The sequence below is a fragment of the Microtus oregoni genome, unplaced genomic scaffold (assembly GCF_018167655.1).
Source record: "Microtus oregoni isolate MIOR12 unplaced genomic scaffold, Mior012 000007F_ref0000211, whole genome shotgun sequence".
NCBI classification, from domain to species: domain Eukaryota; kingdom Metazoa; phylum Chordata; class Mammalia; order Rodentia; family Cricetidae; genus Microtus; species Microtus oregoni.
The window spans coordinates 10,316,290-10,343,659 of record NW_024543066.1 but is presented as its reverse complement, the minus strand read 5'-3'; the positions used below and the strand labels follow the sequence as shown (position 1 = coordinate 10,343,659).

At 39.1% G+C, this 27,370-nt stretch overlaps 1 protein-coding gene across 1 annotated transcript in view; it reads right to left on the bottom strand.

The window, feature by feature from the left end:
- Positions 1-2,164: 2,164 nt before the first annotated feature.
- Positions 2,165-27,370, bottom strand: part of Vps26a (VPS26, retromer complex component A) — a 30,470-nt gene continuing 5,264 nt past the window's right edge. Inside the window, exons 2-9 of the mRNA XM_041656432.1 lie at positions 23,392-23,541; positions 14,904-14,979; positions 13,701-13,857; positions 12,444-12,608; positions 10,302-10,408; positions 8,983-9,051; positions 5,503-5,645; positions 2,165-3,745 (exon numbers count right to left, since the gene is read on the bottom strand). Coding sequence (XP_041512366.1) covers positions 3,632-3,745; positions 5,503-5,645; positions 8,983-9,051; positions 10,302-10,408; positions 12,444-12,608; positions 13,701-13,857; positions 14,904-14,979; positions 23,392-23,541 — 981 coding nt within the window. The 3' untranslated portion in view covers positions 2,165-3,631. The remainder of the gene's footprint in view (positions 3,746-5,502; positions 5,646-8,982; positions 9,052-10,301; positions 10,409-12,443; positions 12,609-13,700; positions 13,858-14,903; positions 14,980-23,391; positions 23,542-27,370) is intronic.

The window sequence follows — 27,370 nt, the reverse complement described above, 5'->3', positions numbered from 1 at the left end:
TCTTCACCCACTTTTGACCCTGAAGATTCCCTTCCTCTGCCTCAGAATTCCCTCCCTACTCCCAGGCTCTCCCATTTCTTTCTAACTCAACCTCCCTCTTCCTTCTATCTCTCCTTGTCCACCTCCCCCAGCACTGAACTTGAAAATTCACAGACTTGGCTAGGCACAGTGGCACACAAAATCAATCCCAGCACTCAGGAGGGAGAGGCAAGAGTAATTCCAGGTTTGAGGCCTGCCTGGTCCATAAGAGTTTCAGGCTAGCCAAGACAACTGAGACCCTGTCTCAAAAAACCAAGGTTCCCTGGGACAGCCTTACTAGAAAGTCAAATGGAACAAGAGTATGTATGGAGCAGTATATATGGACTGGACATGACTAGAGCTGAAGATGTGTTCTGCAATGTAAAAGCTGACCATGCTAATCAGTAGCCAACTTTTGACAATTTCAGGACATTCAAGTCTTTAAAAAAAATAAATTGTACTTAAGGATGTATATTTTCCTCACTATGCTTTTGCATATGCCTGAAAATCTAAAATCTGTAAAGTTGCAGCAGAGGTATATGCCACTGGAGGATGCATTCATATAATGGTACAGCAAGTAACTTTCCCTTACACTCTAATTGAAAGTCCCATATCCATACTAAAGAGGTTCAGGCACGCCACTGATCCCTCACCTAGGAGATGACCCTTCCTGGAACTAACCAGGAAGACAGACTTATTCCCAAGCAGTAAGTGGGCACCATGCCTAAGCCACACAAAAGCTTATGCATCTTCCCAGAGATGCTGTTCTTTTTAAGAAGGTACATAAGCACAGAATTCTACCCACTCCTTTTGAGTTGTGTTTTGGAAACCTTTATAGGTGTATGGTCACATGGGCCTTCCTCTTTTATCATTTAGTGTAAAAGTACAGAGAATCAGGCACGGTGCTTCATGTCTGTAAACGCAGCATTCAAGAGACTGAGAAAGGTGGTGCATGCCTACACAATGTGGGGAGGGGAAGACAGGGATCAGACCTTGGTTAGATAAGGAATTCAAAGCTAGCTGGGCTATAAGACCCTACTTCCAGACAGGGTTTCTCTGTAACAGCCCTGGCTGTCTTGGAACTCTTTATAGACTAGCTGGCCTCAAACTCACAGAGATCCACCTGTCTCTGCTGGGAATTATTTTTAAAAGGTATTTCGAGGTCATCTGCAGCCATATAATAAATTTGAGAACAGCCCTGGCTGCATGAGACCATCTTAAACAAAATAAGAAACATGTTCAGTGTCTCTTCAACCGTAGGTAATTTTGTTTTTATGTTATGTCCAATACATAGAGGTTTTTTTGTTTTTTGGGTTTTTTTTTTTTTTTTTTTGAGATAGAACCTCATTATATAGCTCTAACTAGCCTGGAACTACGTAGACCAAAATGCCCCTGAACTTGTGGTAATCCTCCTGCCTCTGCATCTCAAACACTGGGATTACAGGTATGTATCACTACTCCCAGTGAGATTCTGATTTTACTGTCTAGGTGAAATCTAGGCATGACCATTTTTTTTCAAGTTCTTGAAGTAATCCCAACATTGGACTAAGACTGAGAATCACTATGACACTATGTGTGTCAGTGGACAAATTTAGCTCATAGTTTGCTATTGTTTTTTTATTTACCAACTTTTAAGTGAAATCCTAAATACAGAGTTGAGAAAAATTTTCAAATTGGTCATGCACCAGAAAGTCTCAGGTGGAGTAAAAAAGCATTTTATATGAATTTTTAAGCAAACTAATTAAAAGCATTATATGACTAGTTAAAACTGAAGCTGGTGGAGCTGGAGTGAGAGCTCATGGTAAATAGCACTGGCTACTCTTCCAATGGACCTGGGTTCTGTCCTAGCACCTACATGGCTGCTCACAACCATTCGTGACTTCAGTTCCAGGTGGTCTGATGCCCTTTTTCTGCCCTTCTTGGGTACTGCCCATTATGTCTGGACATTTACACATGCAGGCAAAACAGCAATACACATAAAATAAAAAAATAAAAAACTTAACAAACCTGAAGCTACATACTATTTATAAAAACTCACTGTTATGTCTTCCTAAACCACTGGCAATCCTGTGTTCAACGTACTAACAATGAGAAGATTTGAGAATAAAGTCATTTTACTCAGACTACAAGCACAGACTTTGTTTCAAATTATTTATTATATATCATAGTTGCACAACTTGAGGCTGGTTAAATACAATTGGTTTTCAAAATCTCTGAATATTCCTAGATTACTACATGCAAGTGACCATGAAAATATTTGGCATTTTGAAAATCTGAAACTCTGAACAGGCACTTACATGAAGGGAAACATGGCCATTCTTAGAAATCCACATTACAATAGCTGCTCCAGGACGCGGTATGTGGAACCTTGGCCAGGGTTGGTTGCTGGCCATTTTATCAAAGTGCCATCATAGTAAAATAGATTTAAAGAAATGTAACTCGGGCTGTTCAGCTTCCTCAGAAAGTAAGGCTAACTGACAAAACTTGCTCTGAGGTGTGTCAAGGAATACTGGTAGGAAAGAAAAATGAACTGAGTAACTCCCACACAGCAGGCTTGTCTTGCCCCATGTTCCACATTAGTGTATCTGTGCTCAGATGACTACAGCCACCTTCTTCAGAGACACTGGACAAATGACCTGAATTTAGTGTTTTTGGTTTTTTTTTTTTTTTTTAATGGACTAGGTGGTGTTTAATTGAGTTTGAACAAACCAGTGTTCCAGTTAACAAGAAATTGTCCAGATCTGGTGGATCCCTGTATTTGCTTCCCGGATCCTCTTATCCCCAAAGAAATATATGCATACATATGGCGAAGAATCCTTAAATTAAAAAGCATATACATGTTTCAAAGTACTTATGGAAAAATGATACAGGGCTAAGGCGTTCTAAAATGCAAACGTGTGAGCTCCACACTGCAGAACCTACATGGTAATACAGAAATAGCAAAAAAGGTTAACATGGGGGAAGAGGACCACAACCACATGCCATGTACGCTCTTGGTTGGAAAATTTTAATACACCTCAGAAGAGCCCAAAGATTAAAATTCAGGAAGCTGTGAAATGGCAGATCCAGAAGCATCTACCATGCAACACCAGGTTGGTTTTTGATACACATGTAAAAACAATTCTCAAAAGTACTGAGGAGCCGTGCCTTAAAACTATGCAAGACATAAGGACTGATCAGGTTTTCTCATTTTACTTAAACAAAAAAAATATTTAATTTTTTGCACATAGAGAATAAGAGGTAATCATTAGCATGAAAAAAGAGAAAAGAAATTTCAACATTATGTATAAAGGAAACAAAATTACAAATACCAGCCTACTCACATGAAAATCCTTAATGTTTTTTGCTGATGCATCTGAGTGCTTATCAGTGTGCAGTAAAAAAGAAAACAAAAAAGGCAGCTTAAGAATTCTCCAGTGTTTCCAAGAAAGCACTTTTTAAAATGTATATACACAAAGAATCTTTAATCATACTGTAAGATAAATGCAGCACTTGAGGATAAGGAAGACTAGCAGACAGAGTTGGACTTTCCCCAGGCTGTTACCATCTTTAGTCCACTGAGCTTCAGCTCTTGGCTACAGTTCTTGTTCTTGCTGCTTTTGTCCTATTCTGCTTACATCTCGGGCTGTTCTACAGATGCCTGTGATTCTGGAGATTCAAACCGCTGGTGAAAGTTCGTCCTCTGTTTTCTCAGTTTTTCAGGTGCTTTTCTCCACAGGATGATCTCCTAGGGGAAAATACAAGATAGCAGTAATATTGAAGTTCTCTGTTATGGCTTAGATTTTTACTATGAAAATACTGTCTGCAGGAAGCTGTAAAACAATCTCAATTCCCCCATCAAAGTCTCCAGCCGTCCTGACTCTTCCTGTTCCCACCTGCACTCATGTTCAACACCACCAAAAAATCCACCCTAGCACAAAGTCTTAGTTGTTATTGCTTTAGAGAATCCCCCAAATCTGCTGCGGTTCCATTGCTTTCATTAAGGTCAAGCCCTTGTCATGGCCTTAGAACATGGAACCTACTTTCTGGGAAACAGCTTCTCTTGTTCTAATTTATCCTTCATATCACTGCCGCATTATTTTTACTTGTACATTTCACATGTGTATGTATGCACTTGTGTGCCACAGCATACATGCACAGGCTAAAGAACTTCTCGAAGTCAGTTTTCTTCTTCCACCTTGTGGGTTCTGGGGGATGAATTCAGGTTTTCTGACTTGGCAGCAAGCATCTTTTCCCAGTGAATCATTCACTGGACCCCAAGTTGTCTGTTGTTTTGTTTTTTAATTTTGTGTGTATTGGTGTTTTGTCTGCAAGTATGCCTTGTGAGGGTGTCAGATTCTCTGGAACTCGAGTTACAGACAATTGTGAGCTGCCATGTGGGTGCTGGGAATCGAACTCAGGTCCTCTGGAAGAGCAGTCAGTACTCTTAACCACTGAGCCATCTCTCCAGCTCCCACATTATCTGTTTTATAAACATTGCTTGTATTATTCTTTGATAGTTCCTAGTACCTCCAGGATAAAATTCCAAACATGTGAAGCACCCCATACCTTATGCTAATTTACTAACTCCTTCTCTCCCAAACTGAGTTACTCTCTGCTCTGTATGATGCATGACAACTAAGCTTGCTGTACCTCTTCCCACTAATGCCTTCCAATCCCCACGGTGCTGTCTACCAGTCAATCCCGAAATCTCTCTTCTAAATTCCTGTTTGAAGGCATAACTGGCTGGCCTTTTTGTTTGTTTGCTTAGATTTATATTTTGTGTGTGGGTGTTTGGCCTGCATGTGTGTATGTGCATCATGTGCATATTCGGTGCCTAGGAAGGCCATATGACCCACAGTCTGGGTGCTAGGAACCAAATCTGGGTTCTCTGCAGAGCGACAACTGCTCTTAACTGATGAGCCATTTCTCCAGTCCCTTATTTAGTTCTTATGAGACAAGTTCTTACTATGTAGCCCAAGTTAGTCTCAAACTGTGATTTTCCTGTCTCAGCCTCCAAGTGTTAGAATTTCAGGCGTAAGCCACCATGCCCAGCTAGCACAGAATAATCTCTAACTTGGCTATGAAACACTCTATTAATCCACTTCACACTGAAGAAGACCATTCTAATTACAGCCCTATTCAAGACGCTGTAAAGGCTATTTAATTTCTCCAATGAAAAGTTCTATGTTACACTTAAAAAAACGTGTCAGAACTGGGTATTCCACAGGACATAACAACTACTTATTAAAAATAAAGTGACAACCTCAAAATCTATCAACTACAGACATTAAAAAGCTTGCTTAGAAGAAAAACAAAAGGGCTGACTGACAGTGAAGCTCTCTAGTGGTGTGGAATGGCTGAAAAGATCTCTTATAACACCTACTTCTGTAGTAAGCATTTAGTGTTTCCACACACACTCAGAACCCCACTTTCTCAGCATAGTAAGCGTCAGAGGAAAGGCTCTCTAGATGTTATCAGATCTACCCCAAAATTGAAGCCTACCTGCTGCTTGAAGTACCTTCTGTCTTCCTCATCAACAAGCACCAGGTTCAAAAAGTACCTTACTGAAAACTTCTTGTTCACATCTCTCATTGTGGGAGTTGGGTCATACCCTGCTAAGAACAATCTTATTGGAATAGATTCTCCTGAAAGAAAAACAATATCCATTATTCTCAAATAATTAGATATAATCACATAAAACTTAGGACTAAGAAGCCAAGTGGACACCAGTGCTTTGGTTCCACCCAAGATGCAGCACACACACATGCACACATGAACATAAAAAAAATGACATACCTTCATTTAAAAATATAATAGACTGGAGAGATAGCTCAGTAGTAGAATAGTTAGTTGCCTAGCATGTTCATAATTCTATGTTCATCTTCAATACCAGGAAGAAAAATGTTACTGAGATTTTCATATTTTCTATCCTCCCTTTGTCCCTCTTTTTCTCTATCCTGGCCCTCTTTTGAAATAGGGTCTCCCTAAATAGTAAAGACTAGAGTTGACTCTCAAGTCTTTCTGCCTCTGCCTTCCAAACATTGGGGTTAACATTCATGAAAACACTATGCTGAGCCATGTATATTCAGTATTATCTAAATATTTGAAGTAGCATACATAAATTATGAGTAATGGTTTCCATTTGGAGACTTTCATGTATATAATGTGTTTTGATCATTATCATGTTTACTCTTCATTACACTCTCCTGTAGCCTTCATTACACTCTCCTGTAGCCTTCCAACCGCCAACCCCTGCTGATCTATTTCCCCTCTTCCCAGTTAGTCACCTCTTCTAATTTCATTGTGTGTGTGTGTGTGTGTGTGTGTGTGTGTGAGGGGGGGGGGAGGAGGAGAAACACCAATGAGTTCAATTAAGGTTACTTACAGGAGCATAGGCAAGCATTATTTATACAAGTGTGGATATCTTACTAGTGACTAAACCACTGAAGAAAATGTCTCTCCCTCCCCAGCACCCATTACCTGCCTGTAGGTTCTGATGAAAGAGCATGGCCTAATGAGCCCCTCCACAAAGGCACCTTTGCCCAATGAGCCATCTTGTCTGGCCCCCATTATTTAACTTTTATTTGTAGGGTTTTTTTTGAGGCAGTCACACTATAACCCAAGCTGGCTTTGAATGCACAGCCATCATCCTGCCTCAGCAACCCGAGGGCTAGGATGTCATTTACACAAAATCTATATTTTACATAAAAATTTGAGGTTCTGGTATTTTACAAACTAATATTGCATTGAACAAAAGTGCATGTGTGTGGGCATGGGAGTCTGAAAGGCCTGGGTCAAATGCCAACTATACAGTGACAGTGACTCTATAAGCTGTAGCAAATGTTTTCAATTCTCTGCACTTTTTCATCTGGAAAGAAATAAGTAGTTTAAAGAATAGTAAGGAACTTAATGACACCTAAAAACTATAATGTCTTATTCACAATTGGCACTCAACAAAGATTAGCTCCTTTCTGAAGTAATTTGTACTAGAGTAAGAAAACCTAAGGACATGTCTTAGGTTACCTTCTATTATAAAGACTAAGGCCAGGAGCAACTTAGGAGGCAAAGGGTTTATTTGGCTTACATATCCCAAATCACAGTCTACTGAGGGAAGCCAAGCAGAAACCTAGAAGCAGGACTGAAGTAGAGGCCTTGGAGGAATGCTGCTTACTAACCTGCTCTTGCCATAGCGTGCTCTACTTTGCTATCTTATACAATCCAGGTCCACCTGCCAAGGGGTGGTGCCACCCACAGCATGCTACGCCTTCCCACATCCATCATTAATCAAGAAAAGACTTTCTGACAAGCCAACCTTACAAAGGCATTTTTGCAATTAAGATTTTCTCTTCCCAAATATATGTAGGCTTGTATCAAGTTAACAAAAACCAACCAGAATACTGGTTTCATTGGCCTACTGACTAAAGGTTATGTAATGTAATGTAAACAAGCCATGGTGTGCATGCCTGTAGATCAATGTCATCCTTGGCTACAGAGTAATTCTAACCAGCTTGACCTTGTCTAAAACAAAAGACCATAAAATTCAATGCCTTCCTGGGCAACTTAGGGAGACTCTATCTCAACAACAAAGGGCCAGTCATCCAGATGGCTTAGCAGGGAAAGGCATTTGCTGAGCAGTCTGAAAACCTGAACTCCATTCCTGGGACCCACAGAGAAAGGAGAAAAATCAACCAAATCCTGAAAGTTGTCCTCTGACCTCCACACATAGCCATGGCACAAGTGTCTGCATTGAAACACACATAATAATAATAAAATGGAAAGTTTTTTCTTTAAGTTAAAAGATGGGAGAATACACACACACACACAGCCCAGTAGTACAGTGCTTGCCTAGTATGCATGAGGAGCTTGGATTTAACCTCTAACACTGAAAGAATAAAAATATCATTGCAAGCTTTTTGTTTTTAACTTTAACATTTAATATTTATTTATTTATTTATTTATTTATTTATTTATTATGTATACAATATTCTGTCTGTGTGTATGTCTGCAGGCCAGAAAAGGGCACCAGACCCCATTATAGATGGTTGTGAGCCACCATGTGGTTGCTGGGAATTGAACTCAGGACCTTTGGAAGAGCAGGCAATGCCCTTAACCTCTGAGTCATCTCTCCAGCTCCTGTTTTTAACTTTTTTGTGTTTTGTTTTTTTGTTGTTCTTTGTTTTGTTTGTTTGAGACAGGATCTTTCTTTGTAGCCTTGACTATCCTGGAACTCTATGTAGACCAGGCTGGCCTCAAAGTCACAAAATCTGCTGCTGTCTTCTAAATTCTGGGATTAAAGGTATGTGCTACTATGCCCAGGCATTATTAATTTTAAGAATTCATACTTTCATATTGAATGAAGAGTAAAGTTCAGCTGCCATGAACACTGCCATCCACATACACAGAAGTAAGTGAAAGGCTTCGAGAAGGCTAGGAAGTAAAGGCATTTGCCACCAAGGCTGAAGACATAATTGAAGCAGAGAACCATCTACAAGTTGTCCTATGACATCGACATGCATGCAATGCAAGCACACACCCCTCCCCACACATGAATAAATCATGTACAAAAAGATTTTTAAGGGCTGGAGAGAGGGCTCAGCAGTTTAAGAGCTGCTCTTCTAGAGGATCAGGTTTGATTCCCAGCACCTACGCAGCAGCTCACAACTGTCTGTAATTTCAACTCCAGGAGATCCGATGCTCTCTTCTGGTCTCCACAAGTACCAGGCATGCACATGGTACCCACATACATGCAGACAAAATATCCATACACATAAAAAATAAAATTAATTAAAAAATATTTTGAAGTAAATGAATCCAGATGCAGTGGTGCACACCCATAACCCCAGCACATGGGAGGCAGAGGCACGAGGATCACCACCAATTAGTTAAGGCCAGCCTGATCTAAGGAGAAGTTACAGGGCAGCCAGGGATGTTCAGGAAGACGTCTATCAAATAGGAAGTAGCAGATGAATGCAACTGACTTACCTTTCACTGGCGCACCATCCATTATCTCATATTTAGCAATTGTTTCTGTTTCTGTTGTGGTGCTGGGTCCTAGTATAATGGTAGAAATGACATTGATTTGAATATTCCCAGAAATAAAATCTCTGTCCTGTTTCTGCTGATTACTGCATTGCTACCTTATGCTCTGCTGGCCATTCCCTACTAAGTTCTGTTCTACTCTTATCACTCAGCTGCATACTTGTCTCCCCACAGGTAGATGCAGCTCCGTCAGCCTCACATAGCTCCTGCCATCCTTCCTACTATATGCTAAAAGAGAAGGTACTGACATACATAACTTAACATTCTATCAAGGTTTTCTCTGAAATTTTCAAACTATCTCCCACAGAGTCAATTTTAACATGGAGAAAACACCAAGCTGAATACTTAAATGACACGCATACACAACTTTGGGATTAATTATCTATATTTCAACCCATATCTAAAAAATGAGGACAGTTCAAAGTTTAAAATAAAAACAGCTATATTAAGAGCTAAGGGTGAAGTTCAGCAGTAGAGCGTTTGCCATGCATGTTGCTCGTTATTTTTAATGTCTCTTTTGAGACAGGGTTTCTCTGTGAAACAGTCTGGGGCTGTCGTGGAATTCTCACTGTAGACGAGGCTGGCCTCGAACTCACAGAGATCCACCTGTCTCTGCCTCCCAAGTGCTGGGGTTAAATGTGTGTGCCACCACCGCTGGCTGTTTTGTGTTTTGAGACATGGTCTGGCTATGTAGCCCAGCCTGGCTTCTTTTTCAGCCTCCCTGTACTCTCAGTACTTGGAAACTGAGGCAAGAAAAGTTAGAGGCAGCAACACCTCGTCTTTAAAGAAGAATGGATCAGATTTTTGTAAATACCCATTACAAAATCATTTTAACAGAGGCTAGAGAGATGGCTCAGTAGTTAAGAGTACTGGCTGCTCTTCCAGAAGTCCCGAGTTCAATTCCCAGCAACCACATGGTGGCTCACAACCATCTGTAATGAGATCTGGCACCCTCTTCTGGCATGTGAGCATACATGGAAGCAGAATGTTGTGTATAAAATAAATAAATCTTAAAAAAATTTCATTTTAACAATCAAGCTGGTCTTAATACCTGCGCTCAAGTGATGCTCTGTCCTCAGTCTAGAGGGGCTTGCCACTATATTCAGCTAAAGAACTGTTTTTTAAAAGCACTGAATTACAGCAGAATACTAAATAGCAAAGTTAATATCCACTGTAGATTCCAAATTTGTGTTAACATTCTATGACTTCTACATTTTCAACAAGGAATTTTAATTTTAATTAATTTTTTTTCTTCGACTTACCAATTCCTGTGATCTCTTTCTTGATGAGTTGTAACTCCATGTGTTGTATTTTTATTCTTACTAATAAAAAGTAAATTTTTCCAACAATCACATCCTTTAAATGATACCTATTTGGAAAGAATATGTATCATACACTTCAGTTTCAAAAAAAAAAAAAGAGAGACAAGTTAAAAAGGTAATAAATTACCTCAAGGAAAATAACTATCTCAAAATACCATTGAGACTATCCATATTCTTTAATGTCTTTTCTCAAAGAGTATTAATCAGTTCGTTATGCAAATATGAAATCAAACTTTTACTTGATGGTCAAATATACCTGGAGAACTCAATAGCCAGCCCAATCAATGATCTCTCTTTAAAAGTTAGTTTTCATAGCCAGGCAGAGGTGGCACACACCTTTAATCCCAGCACTCAGGAGGCAGAGGCAGGAGGATCTCTGTGAGTTCCAGGATAGCCTGGTCTACAGAGTGAGTTCAGGACAACCAGGGTGACACAGAGAAAACCTGTCTCAAAAACCAAAACCAAAAAAGTTAGTTTCCAGAGCACTCAAGCACTTAACTGAATAAAAAGTTAAGCTCTTATGCTTGATGTTTACATAACTATATATATATATTAATATGTTTTCAGCACTAAAGTCCTTACTCAGAACTCAATAGTATTAGTGTGATAAGGGCTGAACAGAGAGCAGCTAACCAATCATCTAGTCAAAGAGACCCAGGTGCTATGTTCAGGGGTTAAGTTTGCTGCATTGTATTAAATAAATAAGCCATGAAATCATGAAGTAATAAATTTGAGAACCCCCATAATACTCAGTATTTTTTGCTTCCTCCCAAAACTAGATGTCAACATAATAACCCAGGCACTGATGAACACAGAAATCTGAAGGAAAGCTTCAGTGACAGCTTTTTAGGTTCCAAACTGCCTAATAATTTTATGGAAAGTTCCAAAGGCATATATAATAGTGTCAGTGATGTAAACTTGGAAGTGACAGGAGAATGTCGGAGTTTGAGGTCAGCCTGACCTACAGCGTGAGTTCCAGGATAGCCAGGGCTACACAGAGAAACCATGTCTTAAAAAAACAAGAAAGAAAAGTAGGAATTCAAGAATGCTATCAGATACATGGTGATATAAAGGAGTTACTAATATTTTTGGTATAATGGTATCATAGAGGTTTTTTACATCGTATAATTTTATGAATTATATAATTCGATTCAATATAATAGGAAATAAGACCTTTTTATGTATAAAACCTATCACACCACGTGTCAGTAAACTGACACTGAGTATGGCGGTTACATGCCTAAAAATCCCAGCTGAGACAGGAGTGTCATGAGTTTGACACCAGCCTGGACTATATAGCAAACTTTTCATCTCAAAAATACAAATTCAAGGGCTGGAGAGATGGCTCAGTGGTTAAGAGCATTGCCTGCTCTTCCAAAGGTCCTGAGTTCAATTCCCGGCAACCACATGGTGGCTCACAACCATCTGTAAAGAGGTCTGGTGTCCTCTTCTGGCCTGCAGACATGCACACAGACAGAATATTGTATACTAAATAAATAAATAAGTAAATAAATATTTAAAAAAAAATACAAATTCAAAACAGCTATTGGAGGGGGCCACTACCTATGTGAAGACTTCTATTGATCACTGTATCATTCATGTACCAGTTCCTTGGCATCTTCACATCTTTCACAACTCTCAAAGGCATTATACAGACTAGAAGTAGTGGTGTATACCCTTAGCCCCAGCACCCGAAAAAGAGGCAAAGGCCTGGTCCACATAGTGAGTTCCAGGCCAGCCAGGATTATATAGTTAAGGCCCTTTCTCAAACCACCACCACCAACAACAAAAGGTATTATACAATAAATGAGATCATTTTCTAAAAGTACAAATATAAAAGGCATGTCTACCACCCCTTTTTACCTCTGAGAAGACACACAAGAAAGGCATTAATAGTGGGTTAGTGATAAAGATGAAAATTATGTGATTAATGATTTTCCTCCCTTCATTTCTATATAATTTAAATTGTCAACAGTACACATGTATTATTGCTCAAGTAGTCAGAAAACAAGTCTACAATCTTCACTGCTCTACGCTGACTCTGTCAGGTAGTTTGGTCACAGGGATGCAGAAAAAACTTACTTTGACTTATTATATTCAAACTCTATGTGCAGACAATCTTCAATGCCCACTTCCATTTTAATAGAGTTGTTGACATCAGGATAGGTAGCAAGCTGGTGAACAATAAGATCGTACTCTTTCACTAAGTCTGTCAGCCTTCTCACAATCGTCACCTTAAGAAAATACCTAGGAAGTTAATGAGAAGATGAAATGAACCACCTAGATAGATTAAATTCGGGTGCTTCAGTAAGCAAATGCAAACTAATTCAGCTTTCTCTTTGATGGGACCAAGTGTCAACTTCCTCCACTTGTTTACTCAGAAAGAAACTCTAATTTGAGGGTGCTTTGGGACTAGGGAGTGAATTCAAGGCCCTTGTAAGCTAAGCATGTCCTCTACCCATGCTATACTTCTAGTTTTCCATTTGTTTTTAATGCTGACAACATGAAAAATTACAAAATTCAATTTTACAAATAAATACTTTTGAAATGACTTTAGGGGACCATCCATCAGCTGTTTATTTTATTTTATTTTTTTTGAGTTGGAAAATTATTTTTCTATTTATTTATTTATTTATTTATTACATCAGCTGTTTAAAAAGCCTCTCCATGTCACCATTTTGCTTTTTCAAAGTCTCTAGTTGAGGCAGCATTATTAGCTTTTGTGCCGGCAAATACAATCCTAAATGAATAATACCATGTGAAACAGAAAAAGGCGACCCTGGGACCTGCTTCATTGAGATTCAAGTATTGAAATGTTGGGTGAGTGAGGGGGCTCAGCAGGTACAAGCATTTGCTGGCAAGCCTGACAACCTTAGCTTGACTTCTGGGACCCATATGGTGCAAAGAGAGAACCAACTGGAAGTTGTCCTCTGACCTCTGTATGTGCACAGTGGCATGCAGGTGCCCACACACAGAATAAAAAGACAAACCAAGGCTAAAGAGAACTGAAATCCTACTTCAGTTCTGCCCTTTGCTTGTGTAACCCTGACCATTCAGACTCTGGGGATGAGGGTCATTAGAAAACTAAAGATCTAAACTAACTAATACTAAAAACTCATACAAGGGGATTGTAAAACTGAAACATCTCTGAATCTGTAATGCTGACAGCCATGATTACTGCAAATCATTATCAAATCAGGTGAAACATAATACGTGACAGAATTTTTAAATCTTACGCCTTTCATTCCAGGATTATAATTACGAGTTTATATAAAGACATCGGCAGTAGCATGGTTTTCTAGTTTTGATTCTGTTATAATTTCTAATACACATCCATACCTCAGGCGGACATTGGCACCGATGTATGACTCATATGGCTTTTCAACTTGCATAAATTCAAAATCATAACTTCTGCTCTGAGTCAGTTCTCCGGGTAAGGCTAGTTCTTTCACTAGGTTTACAAATTCATGAGTATTACTCTTGTCATTGAAAAGTTCTAAGAAATTTAAAACAGCAAAAAGACCAATTATATTTAATATCCAATTCAATAAAACCCAAACTTCTACTGCTTAAACAAATAATTTTTTTTACCAAAAGCAATTAGCTAAATAGGCTTCTACTTTAACAATCTAGAGCTATGATCTCAATTTTGTTCCCTCATTACATCCACTTGGGCACAGATAAACTCCAGACTAACACAATGACCCCTTCTGATGGAGAAGTCCTCATTTACTTTCATGTAACTGTACTTCCTAATATGAAGCAGACACATCCCAGTAGTCACCTGAGCATCTTCCCTTTAAATACAATTCTGTTCTGTTTTATTAGACAAATACATTACTTTGATAAAACTACAATGCACAAAAGAATAAAACCAACTATCAATTAATTTCTATAACTTGTTCCTGAGTATGATTTTATCCATAATAGATAAATATCCACCATTCCAGCTTTGGTACTTTAAAAAAGTACAGTAAAAATTAGCTGGATTTTAAACCTAGCTATGGAGAGAGTCCTGGTAAGACATACTTTCTTTCCTGACTCTTCAACACCAGAAAATGTATATATAGTTTTGCTTTCTGCTAACTTGAGTGTCTCCAAAGCACCCACATGGAAATGTACACAATCTGATCTAAGTGAAGAGGAAATTGCTCCTTTCCTTCGTATGTGGAATTTTCTGTTCAGGAGGGAGTCTGGCTATAGGTAGACACTAGCTCAGGAGACAAATGAGGAAACAAAAGATGGAGGTGAAGTGGTCATTGTGAGTAAAACTAATGAAAAATGAAGGCAGATGGGAGACATATGATTATTTTTCAAGGCTGGTAGTTTAATATTTTATAGTAGAGTCTAAGAACAAACGCAGAATGAGTCACATATCATTAAATACAACCGAGATACATGATTTACTATACTAGGTCCTCTTTTAGTACATATAATCAGTTTCTTCTTTTTGTAAAGCTAAGTTCTAATTCAATTATTTAACTGCTAAATCCAACCCTCTTCAGTCATCAAAAGAAAAAAGAATACTATTTTAAAACTCACCAATTTGACCTACAAATTCAATTCTAATTCCTTGATGCTCTAGCCTCTTTCCAGGCTGCTTAAAGGCTAGGTTTACCTGCCAAAACATGAAATTGTCAGAGATGTTAACAGTCCTTTGAGTGCGCCTACCAGATTCCTTCCAGATGAATGTAATCTCTGAGTACTTGAGGCATTCATTCAAGAGGTGTGAAAGGCAGTGACCTCACAGCACCAGGGCAGGCACTGAGGAAGCCATTACTTGCACAAAGTAAGTACCACTTTATTGAGAAGGAATCCCTCATAGACAAGAGAAATATAAAAAGGCTCAAGGATAAAGGAAATCTCCACCTACCTATATATCTGGTCAGATAATGAAACAATTCTAGGACTAATATTTTAATGTGGAATAACCACTGATTCCAAGAATTAACCTATAAGATAATTTTCAGTTTTTTATAACCGTGAACAATATACTTGCTATAACTTCTAGCCTAAAAAACAACTCTCATTAAACCAGACACAGCGGCCCATATTTGTAATCCAGCAGTTGGAAGGCTGAGACAGGATGATCAGGAGTTCAAAACCAGCCAGGGCTACATACTGAGTTTGAGACGAGTATAAAACCTGGCCTCAAAAAACAAAATAAAATAAAAGTTAAAACAACATTTATTAACCTAAGTCTATAACGCATGCTAAAATGTGAAACTTCTTAAGATATAAATTAATTTTAGGTATGGTTTATCTTGCATGAACCCATTTATTCATATTTCAGTGCTAAGAATTGAACCCTGGGTCTTGTTCATGCTAACCAAGTATTCTTCCACTAAGCTAACTCTCCATCCCTGTCTTACTTTTGAATTGCACCACCTCAAAATTCTTAGACTGATGTACCTGCCAAATGGAAATACTAAACTTATAAATTGTTGTTTATTTTTGAGACAAGGTATCTAACCCAGGCTGGTCTCATGCTTTCTATATAGCTGAGGATGGCTGTGAACTTATGATCTCCTGCCTCTATTTCCAAGTACAAGGATTCCAGGCATGTGCCACCATGTCCCACTTTTTGGTAATGTGGACTGAAGAACCCAGCACTTTGTGCATGTGAGCACTCTACCAACAGCTACATACATCCTCAGCCCCTTAAACTTAGAAATTGAATATGAAAAAAATATGTGGATGCAACTATCAACTTTCAGCCTTTTCTGTATTAAGAAAATATGCCAGCCAGGCAGTAGTAGTGAACACCTTTAATTCCAGCACTCGGGAAGAAGAGACAGGTGAGGCCAGCCTGGTCTACAGAGCAAGTTCTAGGACAGCCACGGCTTCAGAGAAACCTTGTCTCAAAAAGAAAAAGAGAGGGAGGAAGGGAGAGGGGGAGAGGGAGAGAGGGAGGGAGAGAGAAAGAGAGAGAGAAAAAAAGAGAGAGAAAGAGAGAATATTCCATGGAATTAAAAGATTTGATGTAGCCTCAAACTCACAGAGATCCGCCTGCCTCTGCCTCCCGAGTGCTGGGATTAAAGGCGTGTGCCACCACCGCCCGGCTTGACAGAAAAACTTTGTACATTATTGTTACTCAATACTGTGTTGATCTAAGATCACGTTTCTAAGCTCTGCTAGAACAGTCCATATCCACACTGATGAATACACAAACATTCCTCACCTAAGTAGCTCAGACTAAACCTACACCTTCATGCACTGTTACATTTACTGCTACAATAGGAAAATAGCATCGTTCAGTGTGGGCAGTCCGGTGCCACCAGGTCAAGGTATTTTTCTATCATCAAGTATCAAGTCCTTGTCTAAAGATGAAATAGTAAAAATGCCCTATGAAAACAAGCTTGAGGGCCGGAGAGATGGCTCAGTGGTTAAGAGCACCAGCTGCTTTCCCAGAGGACCTGGGTTCAATTTCCAGCACCCACATGGCAGCTCACAACTGTCTGTAATTCCAGGTCCAGGGGATCTGACACCCTCACACAAAAGCACAGAAAAATATTAAATAATTTAAAAAAAAAAACAAGCTTGAAACAATAAAAATTGACTTTTATACTAATGTCACTTTGAAATAATTGCAATGATATTAATTATAATTGTTTTATCTTAGCCAGGCAGTGGTGGCGCATGCCTTTAATCCCAGCACTCGGGAGGCAGAGGCAGAGGCAGGTGGATCTCTTTGAGTTTGAGGCCTGGCTGGTCTACAAGAGCTAGCTCCAGGACAGGCTCCAAAGCTACAGAGAAACCCTGTCTCGAAAAACCAATAAATAAATAAAAATATAAATAATTGCTTTATCTTCATGAAATCTAACAGGATCTCAAATTTCTCCTCCTATACAGAACTCATATTTATAGACCCAACGGTTTTGACAGCAGCACCTAACTGCTTTGACAGAAATTGTTTTTAAGCTGGGTATAGTAGTACACACCCTTAATACAGCATTTGTGAAGCAGAGGCAAGCAGATCTCTGAGATCAAGACCAGCCTTGTCTACACAGGGAGTTCGAGGGCAGGCAGGGCTACATAAAGACCCTGTTAAAAATTAGTGAATAAGCCGGGCGGTGGTGGCGCACGCCTTTAATCCCAGCACTTGGGAGGCAGAGGCAGGCGGATCTCTGGGAGTTCGAGGCCAGTCTGGTCTACAAGAGCTAGTTCCAGGACAGGCACCAAAGCTACAGAGAAACCCTGTCTCGAAAAACCAAAAAAAAAAAAAAATATTAATGAATAATAATAATTGTATTAGTTTTTTCATGTAAAAACAATGCCCTTTTATGTCTGCTGTCTGAAAACTTCATAAATAAAGGAGAATGATCTTCTTAGTTCAAAGAGAGTTTTTACTTTCTGCCCTTCTTTATAAAGTTATAATACAAGGTACAGAACATAAAAGAAATTAAGCTGTATACAAATAAGAATTTTTTTGCATAAACTCAAAAATATTCTTAAATTTTTTGTAAAAAGAGGTTTAATTTTTAAAGGTATTTGCACAAGAGCACCAAGACAATGCAACAGAGAAGCAATTCTCTTTTCAGTAAACGGTGGGGGGGGGGGTAGGTGGGCAAATGGATATTAACATTCAAAAGAACAACACTGGAAGACTACTTCACACCAAATAGATTTACTCAAATGGATAAAGACCTAAGTGAGTACAACACCAAAATTCTCTCTCTCTCTTTTTTTAAAGATTTATTTATTATATATTAGTGTTCTGTCTGCATGTATGCCTGCAGGTCAGGAGAGGGTGTCAGATCTTACTACAGATGGTTGTGAGCCATCGTGTGGTTGCTGGTAATTGAACTCAGGACCTCTGGATGAGCAAGCAGTACTCTTAACCACTGAGTCATCTCTCCAGTCCCCAGCAACCAAATTCTTAGTAGAAGATACAAGCATAACTTCAGGACTTTCACTTAGGCTGTGGTTTCCCAAAACTACCAGTAATAAAATAAAATTAAAAAACAGATAAACTGGACTCCATCAAAATTTAAAATTTTTGTGCTGCAGAGACACCATCAACAACTGGAAAGCCGCAGGGTGGTGGCAGCACACATCTTTAATCCCAACACTCCAACACTTAAGAGGCAGAAGCTGGCGGATCTCTGAACAGCCAGGACTGTTTTGAGAAATCCTATCTCAAAAAGCAAAAACAAATAATAACTACAAAGCTGCCAGGCTTGGTGGTGCACGCCTATAAACACAGCACTTAGGAGGTGGAGCCAAGAAGATCAGCACTTCAAGGCCAGCCTTGGCTGTGTGAGCTAGGCCTTTACACTAAAACAGACACACAATAAAGAAACCACACAAGATCTGCGTGTGGTGGCACACACCTGTCATCCAGCAGAAGGCCAACCTGGGCTACAAGAGACTCTCTCAAAAGTATATTTAAAAAAAAAAAGAAGAAGAAGAAGAAGAGGAGGAGGAGGAGGAGGAGAAATATAAGTGTCGTCAAGAATAACGAAAAGTTATAGTCTTCCCTCACCGGAGAAAACAGTCATGCAGCTACTCTCTAAATGCTGTCAGCTCCTCCAAGGGGAAGCAGAGCTGGTACACACCAGCAACTCTGTTCCTAAGTATAGAGCTACAAATCGAAATCTTGACATTAAGACATGGAAACATCTTTTGTTCCAAGGAGAGGGTAAAAGGGGGGGGGGGGCTTAACTCTAACTCACTGTTAGAGTGTTACACTCAGTTTTAGCCATTATCCTGCTTCAACCTTTCAAGTGCTGGGATTACAGGTGTGAGCTACCACAACCAACTTGGCATATCCTTTACCACATGGATACAATATAGAAGGAATATTATTCAGAACAAAATGGATTTCTAACATATGTTCTAATACATAGGGGGAATCTTTTAAAGCATGCTCGATAATGCAGTCATTAAAGGGCAAATTTATACAAAACAGCTGTACCCTGGTCTACAGAGTGATTTCTGGAACAGGCTCCAAAGCTACACAGAGAAACCCTGCCTTGAAAAAAAAAAACAAAATAAAACAAAACAAAGGACACAAGCAATACCATAAGGCTGTTTGGTTAAAATGACAAATTAGGGCTGGCAAGGCAATTCACTAAGTAAAGGCACTTGCCACCAATATTGCTGACCTGAGTTTGATCCTAGAACCTAACATGACAGAAGAAAAAAATCCAATTTCCACAAGTTATCCTATGATCTCTATACACATCCTATGGTATGTACCCTTGCCCACTCCCTCATAAAATAAATGTTTAAAAAAAAATTTAACATGAAAAATGCCTTTAAATCCTTGTTGTCTATATTTTCAATGAAACAATACCAAGAAAACTTGAATAGGCAAAAATTTTCCTGTGATAAATCAGAGTAACAAAACATATACTAATCATTATTAATAACCTTACAATGAAGTTACTAATCTAAAGACCATAGAGGACTTCAGAATATCTAGAAATAATATGTCTGGTAAGCAAAGTCAATGCCTTTTATAAAAGAGGACAAGAGAGCTTTCTTGAATAGAGTTAAAATATTTTTAAATTTAGAATATAGTTTAAGAGAATGAGGTAGAACACTTGCTACCCGAGCCTTGAAAAGAGAGAATGCTCAGTGAAAGGAACCACACTCAAAGCCACAGTGCGACTCCATTTCTATGCAATGTCCAGAACAGGCAACTCAATAGAAAAACAAAGTAGATTTGTAGATGAGAGATTTGCAGGTAGTGGATACTGTTTCTGTTCAGAGGGATAAATGTTCTGAAGTCAGTGGTGAAAGCGACACAACTCTGAAAATACAGCAGGTAGCAACTGAACAAGATTAGAGCCAATTTTATGTATATAAATTACAACTTAATTAGGATATTTAAGAGGAAAAAAGAAAGAGGTATGTGCCACAGAAAATCCAAGAAAACAGAACAAAGAAGCCAGAACAGACCCACATGACCTTTGCTTTGTAACAACGGTGATGACATTATAGCACAATGAGAGGAAGGACAGCTGGTTCAGTATATGCCCTGGATTAATTATAGATCCAAGTGTGGAGACATGTTTGACTTTTACAATAAAGCAAAATCAATTCCAAATGAACGAAGAACCAGGGCAGGACATATAATTTAAAAACTTAAGTGAAAGAAAACAGAATAACTTTGTGTCCCGACTGTAGATGAAAAATGTCTAGACTAGATCTGAAAAGAACAAAGGAAACATCAACATCTGCTAATTAGAAGACAGAAATAAAGTGAGTGTAAAGTCAAGAAAAATAGAGGGAATTAAAAAACAAGAAAGTCAGCCGGGCGGTGGTGGCGCACGCCTTTAATCCCAGCACTCGGGAGGCAGAGGCAGGCGGATCTCTGTGAGTTCGAGGCCAGCCTCGTCTACAAGAGTTCCAGGACAGGAACCAAAAGCTACCCTGTCTCGGAAAAAAAAAAAAAAACCCAAGAGAGTCTGGCCATGGTGTTGAACACCTTTAATCCCAACACTCTGGAGGCAGAGGTAGGCAGATCTCTGAGTAAGAGGATAGCCTGGTGAATATACTAAGTTCTAGTCCAGCAAAGGCTACTGGGGAGGGACACAGACTTTCAATCAAAGGAGGCAGAAGCAGTTGGATGTCTGAGTTCAAACCAACCTAGTGTACACAGTGAATTTCAAGAGAGCCAAGGCTACACAGAAAAACCCTTTTTCAACCACCATCCTCACAAAAAGGGGGGGGGGGGACAACGCTACTACCAAATAAAACCCTTTTTCCTCTTTTAGACAGGCTCTCATATAGCCTAGACTGGCTCAAACTCAAAATCCCAAATGCTAGGATTACTGGAGTGTACCACCATGCCCAGCTATAAAAGACTCTTACCAAAAACATACAAAAAGAGACCAATGGCTCGGCAGGTAAAAGTTCTTGTCATGCAAGCTCCAGAACCAATGTAGGAAAGGAAACCATGTATAAAAAGTCAGATGTGGCGCATATCTGTAATCCTAGCTCCAGCACTCTAACAGCCAGATAGAAATGGGAAAATCACCTAGACCTTCACATATGCAGCCAGTGGGAAAAATAAGAAACCCTGCCTCTAAAACAGGGCAGAAGGAGCAAACAGAGGCCAGAAAAGTTGTTCTCTGACCGCCACATGCTCTCTGTATACCCATACTCTCACATTCACACACACACAGATAAAAATAAATCTTAAAATATATATAAAGTCCTACATACCAATATGAGAGTCAATTAAGTAGTAGCTGAGCAGAACTTGGAAACAGTCAAGACAGTCTTCAGAGGGTGAATGGAAAAAATCAAAACACGTATTTTCAAACAGCCTCACTCTGTAGTTCAGGCTTGTCTGGAAATTACTACGTAAGCAGGCGGGGGTAGCCACAATCTTGAAGCAACCCACCAGCCTTTTCAGCACTCCAAATGCTTAAAAGTATAGACATGAGCCACGGCCAGCACAAGAGTATTATTTAATGTTAAAAACAAATGTGCTACCAAGTCACAAAAAGACACAGAGAAACATCAAACAAATGATAGAAAGTAATCTAAAAAAGCTTCATAATGTATGAGTCCAACTATATGGCATTCTGAAAAGGAAAAATCATAGTGGCATAGGCTTTGGAGACTGGTGTGGATAGAGGTGCCAGTGAGGTACAAAGAGGTGAAACAGAGGGGAATTTGTAAGATAATTAAGCCATGATATTGTAGGATAATTCTTCAAGTTCTTCAAATGATGGATACAAAACAATTTCTGTTTATCAAAACCCACAGAACATGTAATATCAAGCGTGAAATCCTAGTCAGGCGGTGGTGGCACACACCATTAATCCTAGCACTCGGTAGGCAGAGGCAGGTAGATCTCTGTGAGTTCGAGGCCAGCCTGGCGTACAGAGTGAGTTCCGGGACAGGTTCCAACGCTACACAGAGAAACCCTATCTCAAAAAACAAAAAACAAAAAAACAAAACAAACAAAAAAGTGGACCTTAACTAACATTATAAACTAATCTGCCAATACTGGTTCATCAGTTCTTTACATCCTTTACTTTTTGGGTTTCTTGTTGTTGTTTTGTTTTTAAGACAGGTTGGCTTGCGCTGTCTATGTAACTAAAGATGACCCTAACATCTACACCTCAGGTCTCCACCAAGCACTGGGATTACAGTCACATACCACTATGGCTGGCTTACGTTCGTTTATTTGTAAAACTATACCAAACTAAACTAGGTATAATAGTTTATGCATTCAATTCCAGAACTCAGGAGGCTGAGGCAGGAAGACTAAATCACTGTAGTCTAAGGTCAGCCTGGATTACATGATCCTACCTCAATATATAATAATAACAGGCAAATATTGTATTGTTATATTATATAAGAAGGCACGGTGAAGAAGAGGCAACATAAAGAGCTTCCAATTTTACCCAATTTTTCTGAAAATCTAAAACGGTTCTAAAAAAAAAATACAGGGTTAGACAGATATGATAGTCCATGTCTGTAATCCCAGTATTTCAGAGATAGAGGCAGGAGAAGGCCCATAATTTTAATACAGGGAGTTTGAGGCCCACCTGAGTTACATGAGACAAGAAGGAAAAAAGGATTTTACATATTACTGAGTAATGAAAAGGCAAGAGAGGTGTGAGTCTTATAGAAGGAGGAGCTTAAATGTATCTAATTATACACACGTTCCGAAGGAGCTGAAGCGCCTCCCCCAGAATGAAGAAACACGGGCAAATGAGACATGAGAGCACAGAAGAGCGAGCTACAAAAAGTCAGAAAGAACCTTTCATATGCCACACCAGACCACTACTCCACATCTCTCCAACTCAATTTAAAGCAGAAATTCTCCAAAGCTCAAGATACAGTCACCAGCAAAACAATGTCTGTGAAATTCAAAGACTCTACCCTAGAACCCTTCCATGAAAACATCTTCCATTACTGCTATTAATACATCAAGGATTTTAGTTGACCTTCAGAAAAAGGACTTTGTTTCTAATACAATCATCCAAATGTATGTACAGCACAGAATATTTAGTAACTGATTCTAACAACCTAAAATTAGGTAATTTACCAAACAGGAGTTTACCTTTCCTGAAACAGATTCTCCATCATAGAAGAGATAGTGTTTTTCTACTTTGCCATCTTCAGTTTTCATTTCTGCCATTTTCCTGGTTTCCCCATCATTAAGGGAAACATCGATCTCACAAATAGGACCAAAAAAGCCTCCAAGAAAACTCTGAAACAAAATAAAGATGCTCATTAGTATCATGCTTAGCCAGTCACTACACTTTGAAATTCAAACTTAATTACTTGATTTTAAAGCCAATCAAATTACTCATCTATGAGTTAAAAAGTATTAAATTCTACATGAAAATGAACATACATGCACCCAATCCCCAGCACTGCCAGAAAAATCAAGGCAACAACCTGAACTGAGAATAAACTTCATGTTAATTTTTACTATCAAAATTAAAAAAGAACTTGAACATGCTATAACTCAGTCATTTCCACAAGTAACCTACATAATAATCAAATACTAACTTTTCAAAACTATAAGAAGTCAATTTCTTATATCCAAATTTGAAAAGCTGCAACTTTTAGATAGACCTGTAAGTCACTCTTCCATCAGAGAGAAACCTGCACAGTCTAAACTACCCCTTCAAGTTCCAGGGTCATCACACTGTCCTAACTACCATAAAGCCTCTGCTCTATCGCGTCTAAACAGAATGTGTTACAACATGTAAGACTTTTGAGTAATCCTGGCACTAACTAGCATTAGAGGCTGTGAAATTCCTATAAATATTTCCAAAAAAATATATAAGCACTGTAACTTCAGATGACTGCTTCCCAATTGTAGGGCCCGGGTCTACCCTTGTTCTTGGGGTTCATCTTGAGGACAGTTTCTGGTCAGCCAGCTAAAACATTGTTTGTTCCTCTGCTCCCTCTGCCCCGTCTGGTGATTAGCTGTAGGGCATTGTTGACTCCATCTTTGGTGTGGTAATTTTCCACCTGCATGGGCGGAAATCCTTGTGCAGTAGTGAGGTATATAAGGATTTCCCCAAGGTTGAATAAACGGCGTTTGGCTGATCTCCTTTCGAATGACCCAGGTCTCTTTGTGTGTTCTTTCAATCTTCAGGCCCTTGCCCGACTCGCATACGGTACAGTGGCACACAAACTGTACCGAGGGGGTAACACAGAATCGGGTGTTACACCCAATGACAAAGCACTCTAGCTGGCAATGCAGTAACTAATAATGAGCACACACTAGTAATGGTTCCAACATCTAGATACAGCCATGGGCTGTGTGACCACTGATAACAGTGTTCTAGTCTTTATAATGTATCCTTTCTCGTGTGTGCTTTGATGGGGTCCTTCTGTGTTGTGTGATTTGTTCTCTATCCAGAAAGCTTGAGCAGTCCTCCTACCTCAGCTTTCAAGGCAGCTAGGTCCACAGGCACACCCCTCCACACCAGTGCCTATATCCCCCCATTTCTACTCTACTTTGCACAAGTGACCTTTTAAAAACATTCATCTGATCATGTTAAGTAAAATAATCTCAAAAAGATATATATTTAACTACATGTACACACAAACACACACGAATGTCATGAAAGTAGAAAGGAATTATTTGGAGAAGAGGAGACTAGCAAGGAAGGGGAATGATGACAGAGAGTTAAAAAGGGTGCAAATACAAGCAAAATATAATGACACCTAAGTATGAAAATATGGAAACTGGGGAGAGGACCTGAGTTCAGATCTCCAGCACTCATGTGAGGAAAAAAAAACCTGTGACTACTTGTATCCATATCCTCAGCATGCTTGTGGATACACACACACACACACACACACACACACACACAACCACTCAGAAATAAAAGAAAATGTCTTAATGAAATTCTAATAAGATAAAAACCAATCTGATCACACAACTTTTTAAAATATTACAACTTACTGGAGATCTTATAAACTGGAACTACTTTAGAGGGCAGTTTGGGGCCAGAGAAAAGGCTCATTGACTGTGTATGTCTGGAACCAAGCCTTAAAACCTGAGTTTTATGACAGAAGGAGAAAACCAATGCACATAATTTGTCCTTTGAGTTCCACACATGCATTGTGGCATCTGTGTGCACAAGTATTCACACACAGTAATTGATGGCAAATATTTCTTTAATAAAACAACGTACTTAGGCATCTGGTCACTGTAGTGAATGCCTATAATCTCAGCACTTAGGAAGCTGAGGCAGAAGGCTTACCAAAAGTTCAAGGCAGCCTAGACTATGTAGTGAGTTCCAGGACAGCATAGAATACAGAATAAAACATGTCTAAAAACAGAAGCAAACAACAACAAAGAACCTACAAAGCTACAGGAGGAGATGAGGTGCTAATATATGTATTATATATAATTAATATATGTGTGTTATGCATATTTATACATATAATATGCATATATTACTTATATGCAATAGATATTTTTTTGAGACAGGGTCTCACCATGTAGACCAGGCTGGCCTCAAAATCACAGGGCCCCACCTACCTCTGTCTCTTGAGTGCTGGTATTAAAGGGATGTGCCATTATATACCCAACCGAGGTGCTAATAATATTTTATTGGAGCTCTGGATGTTTACTTTGTGGGGTTCATCAATTTGTACAATTTTTTTCATTTATTTTATTGTGAGTATTTAGCAAGCACATAAGTCTGTATCTTTTTTTTTCTTTTTGGTTTTTCAAGACAGAGTTTCTCTGTGTAGCCCTGACTGTTGGGAACTTGTTCAGTAAACCAGGCTGGCCTTGAACTCAGAGATCAACCTGCTTCTGCCTTCTGAATGCTGGGATTAAAGATTTGTGGCACCATCACCTGCCTTATCTTTATGTTTATTGTATGAAGGTTTTGTTTGTGTTTATGTCTGTTTGCTGTGTGTGCTTAATTGCTGTAGAGATCAAAAGAGGGCATCGGGTCCTCTGGAGCAGGAGTCACAGGTGGCTGAGAACCACTGTGTGAGTGCTGGGACCCAAATCCAGATCCACCTCTCCAGCCCCAGCAAAAGGGACAATTTCAAATAACTAACTACAAACCAGACTTTTAACATGCTCCAAAGACACAGTCAGCAATTTTCTTTCTGTGATGATAATTAAACTCAAAATTTATCCAGAAAGCTAATTTTAACAAGCAAACTTGTCATTGACTAAATATTCAGAAAAGATAGAATGGTAGGCAGATGATCTTCATGATCCACTACCAGCTCCTGTTCTGCTTCCTTTCAGGCAATGAGGGCTGAACCCATGCAAGGTCTGGGTTTCTTTCTATTCTACCACTGTGTTTTAACATCCTCTTCTGATCCCTTTTCCTCCAGATTGAGACAGGGGCTAAGCTGCCCAGGTTGGCCTTAAACTTGAGATCTCTCTTGTCTCAATTCCCAAGCAACATTTCAACACTATGTCCTGTGACCTAGTTACCTCAATACAACAAGTCTTGAAAGTCAGAACTTCTTTAAAACACAAACAAACCCCAGTAATTCTGAAAGAGTGCATTTCTCCTAAAACATTATATGTGTGTGTGCAGCTCAAAACTGATTACCTGATATTTAGCAGGTTATCCACTTTGTGCAACTCACTGAGGCAAAAGGGGAGGAAGGTGGTGGCATGAAGAAAGCCTGACACGAAGGGGCAAAGACAATATACCCAAGTAGCTGCCCAAGGAAACTAAGTCAGATCCGTTAAACAAAGGCAACTGATAGTGAAAACAACAAGGTGGATTCCCCTTCCTATAGTGCCAGCATTAGCTGATGTCACAAAACACAGGCAAGGAAGTTAAAATTAATTTCCTCTCCTAACTGTATACTCCACAAAAAATTAAGACATGGAAACTATGAACGTTGTTTTGCATATAAAATAAAATGCGGCCAACTTTTCCCATACATACTCTATAGAAAATGCAGAATGGTCTATCCAATTTGAAATCTGAGATTTAAAGATCTAAGTTAAATACTATTTTAACTAAGTTAAATTGCCACAAGACTGCCAAAACACAAAAGTAGACACAGTTCTACAATATTTTGCAATAATA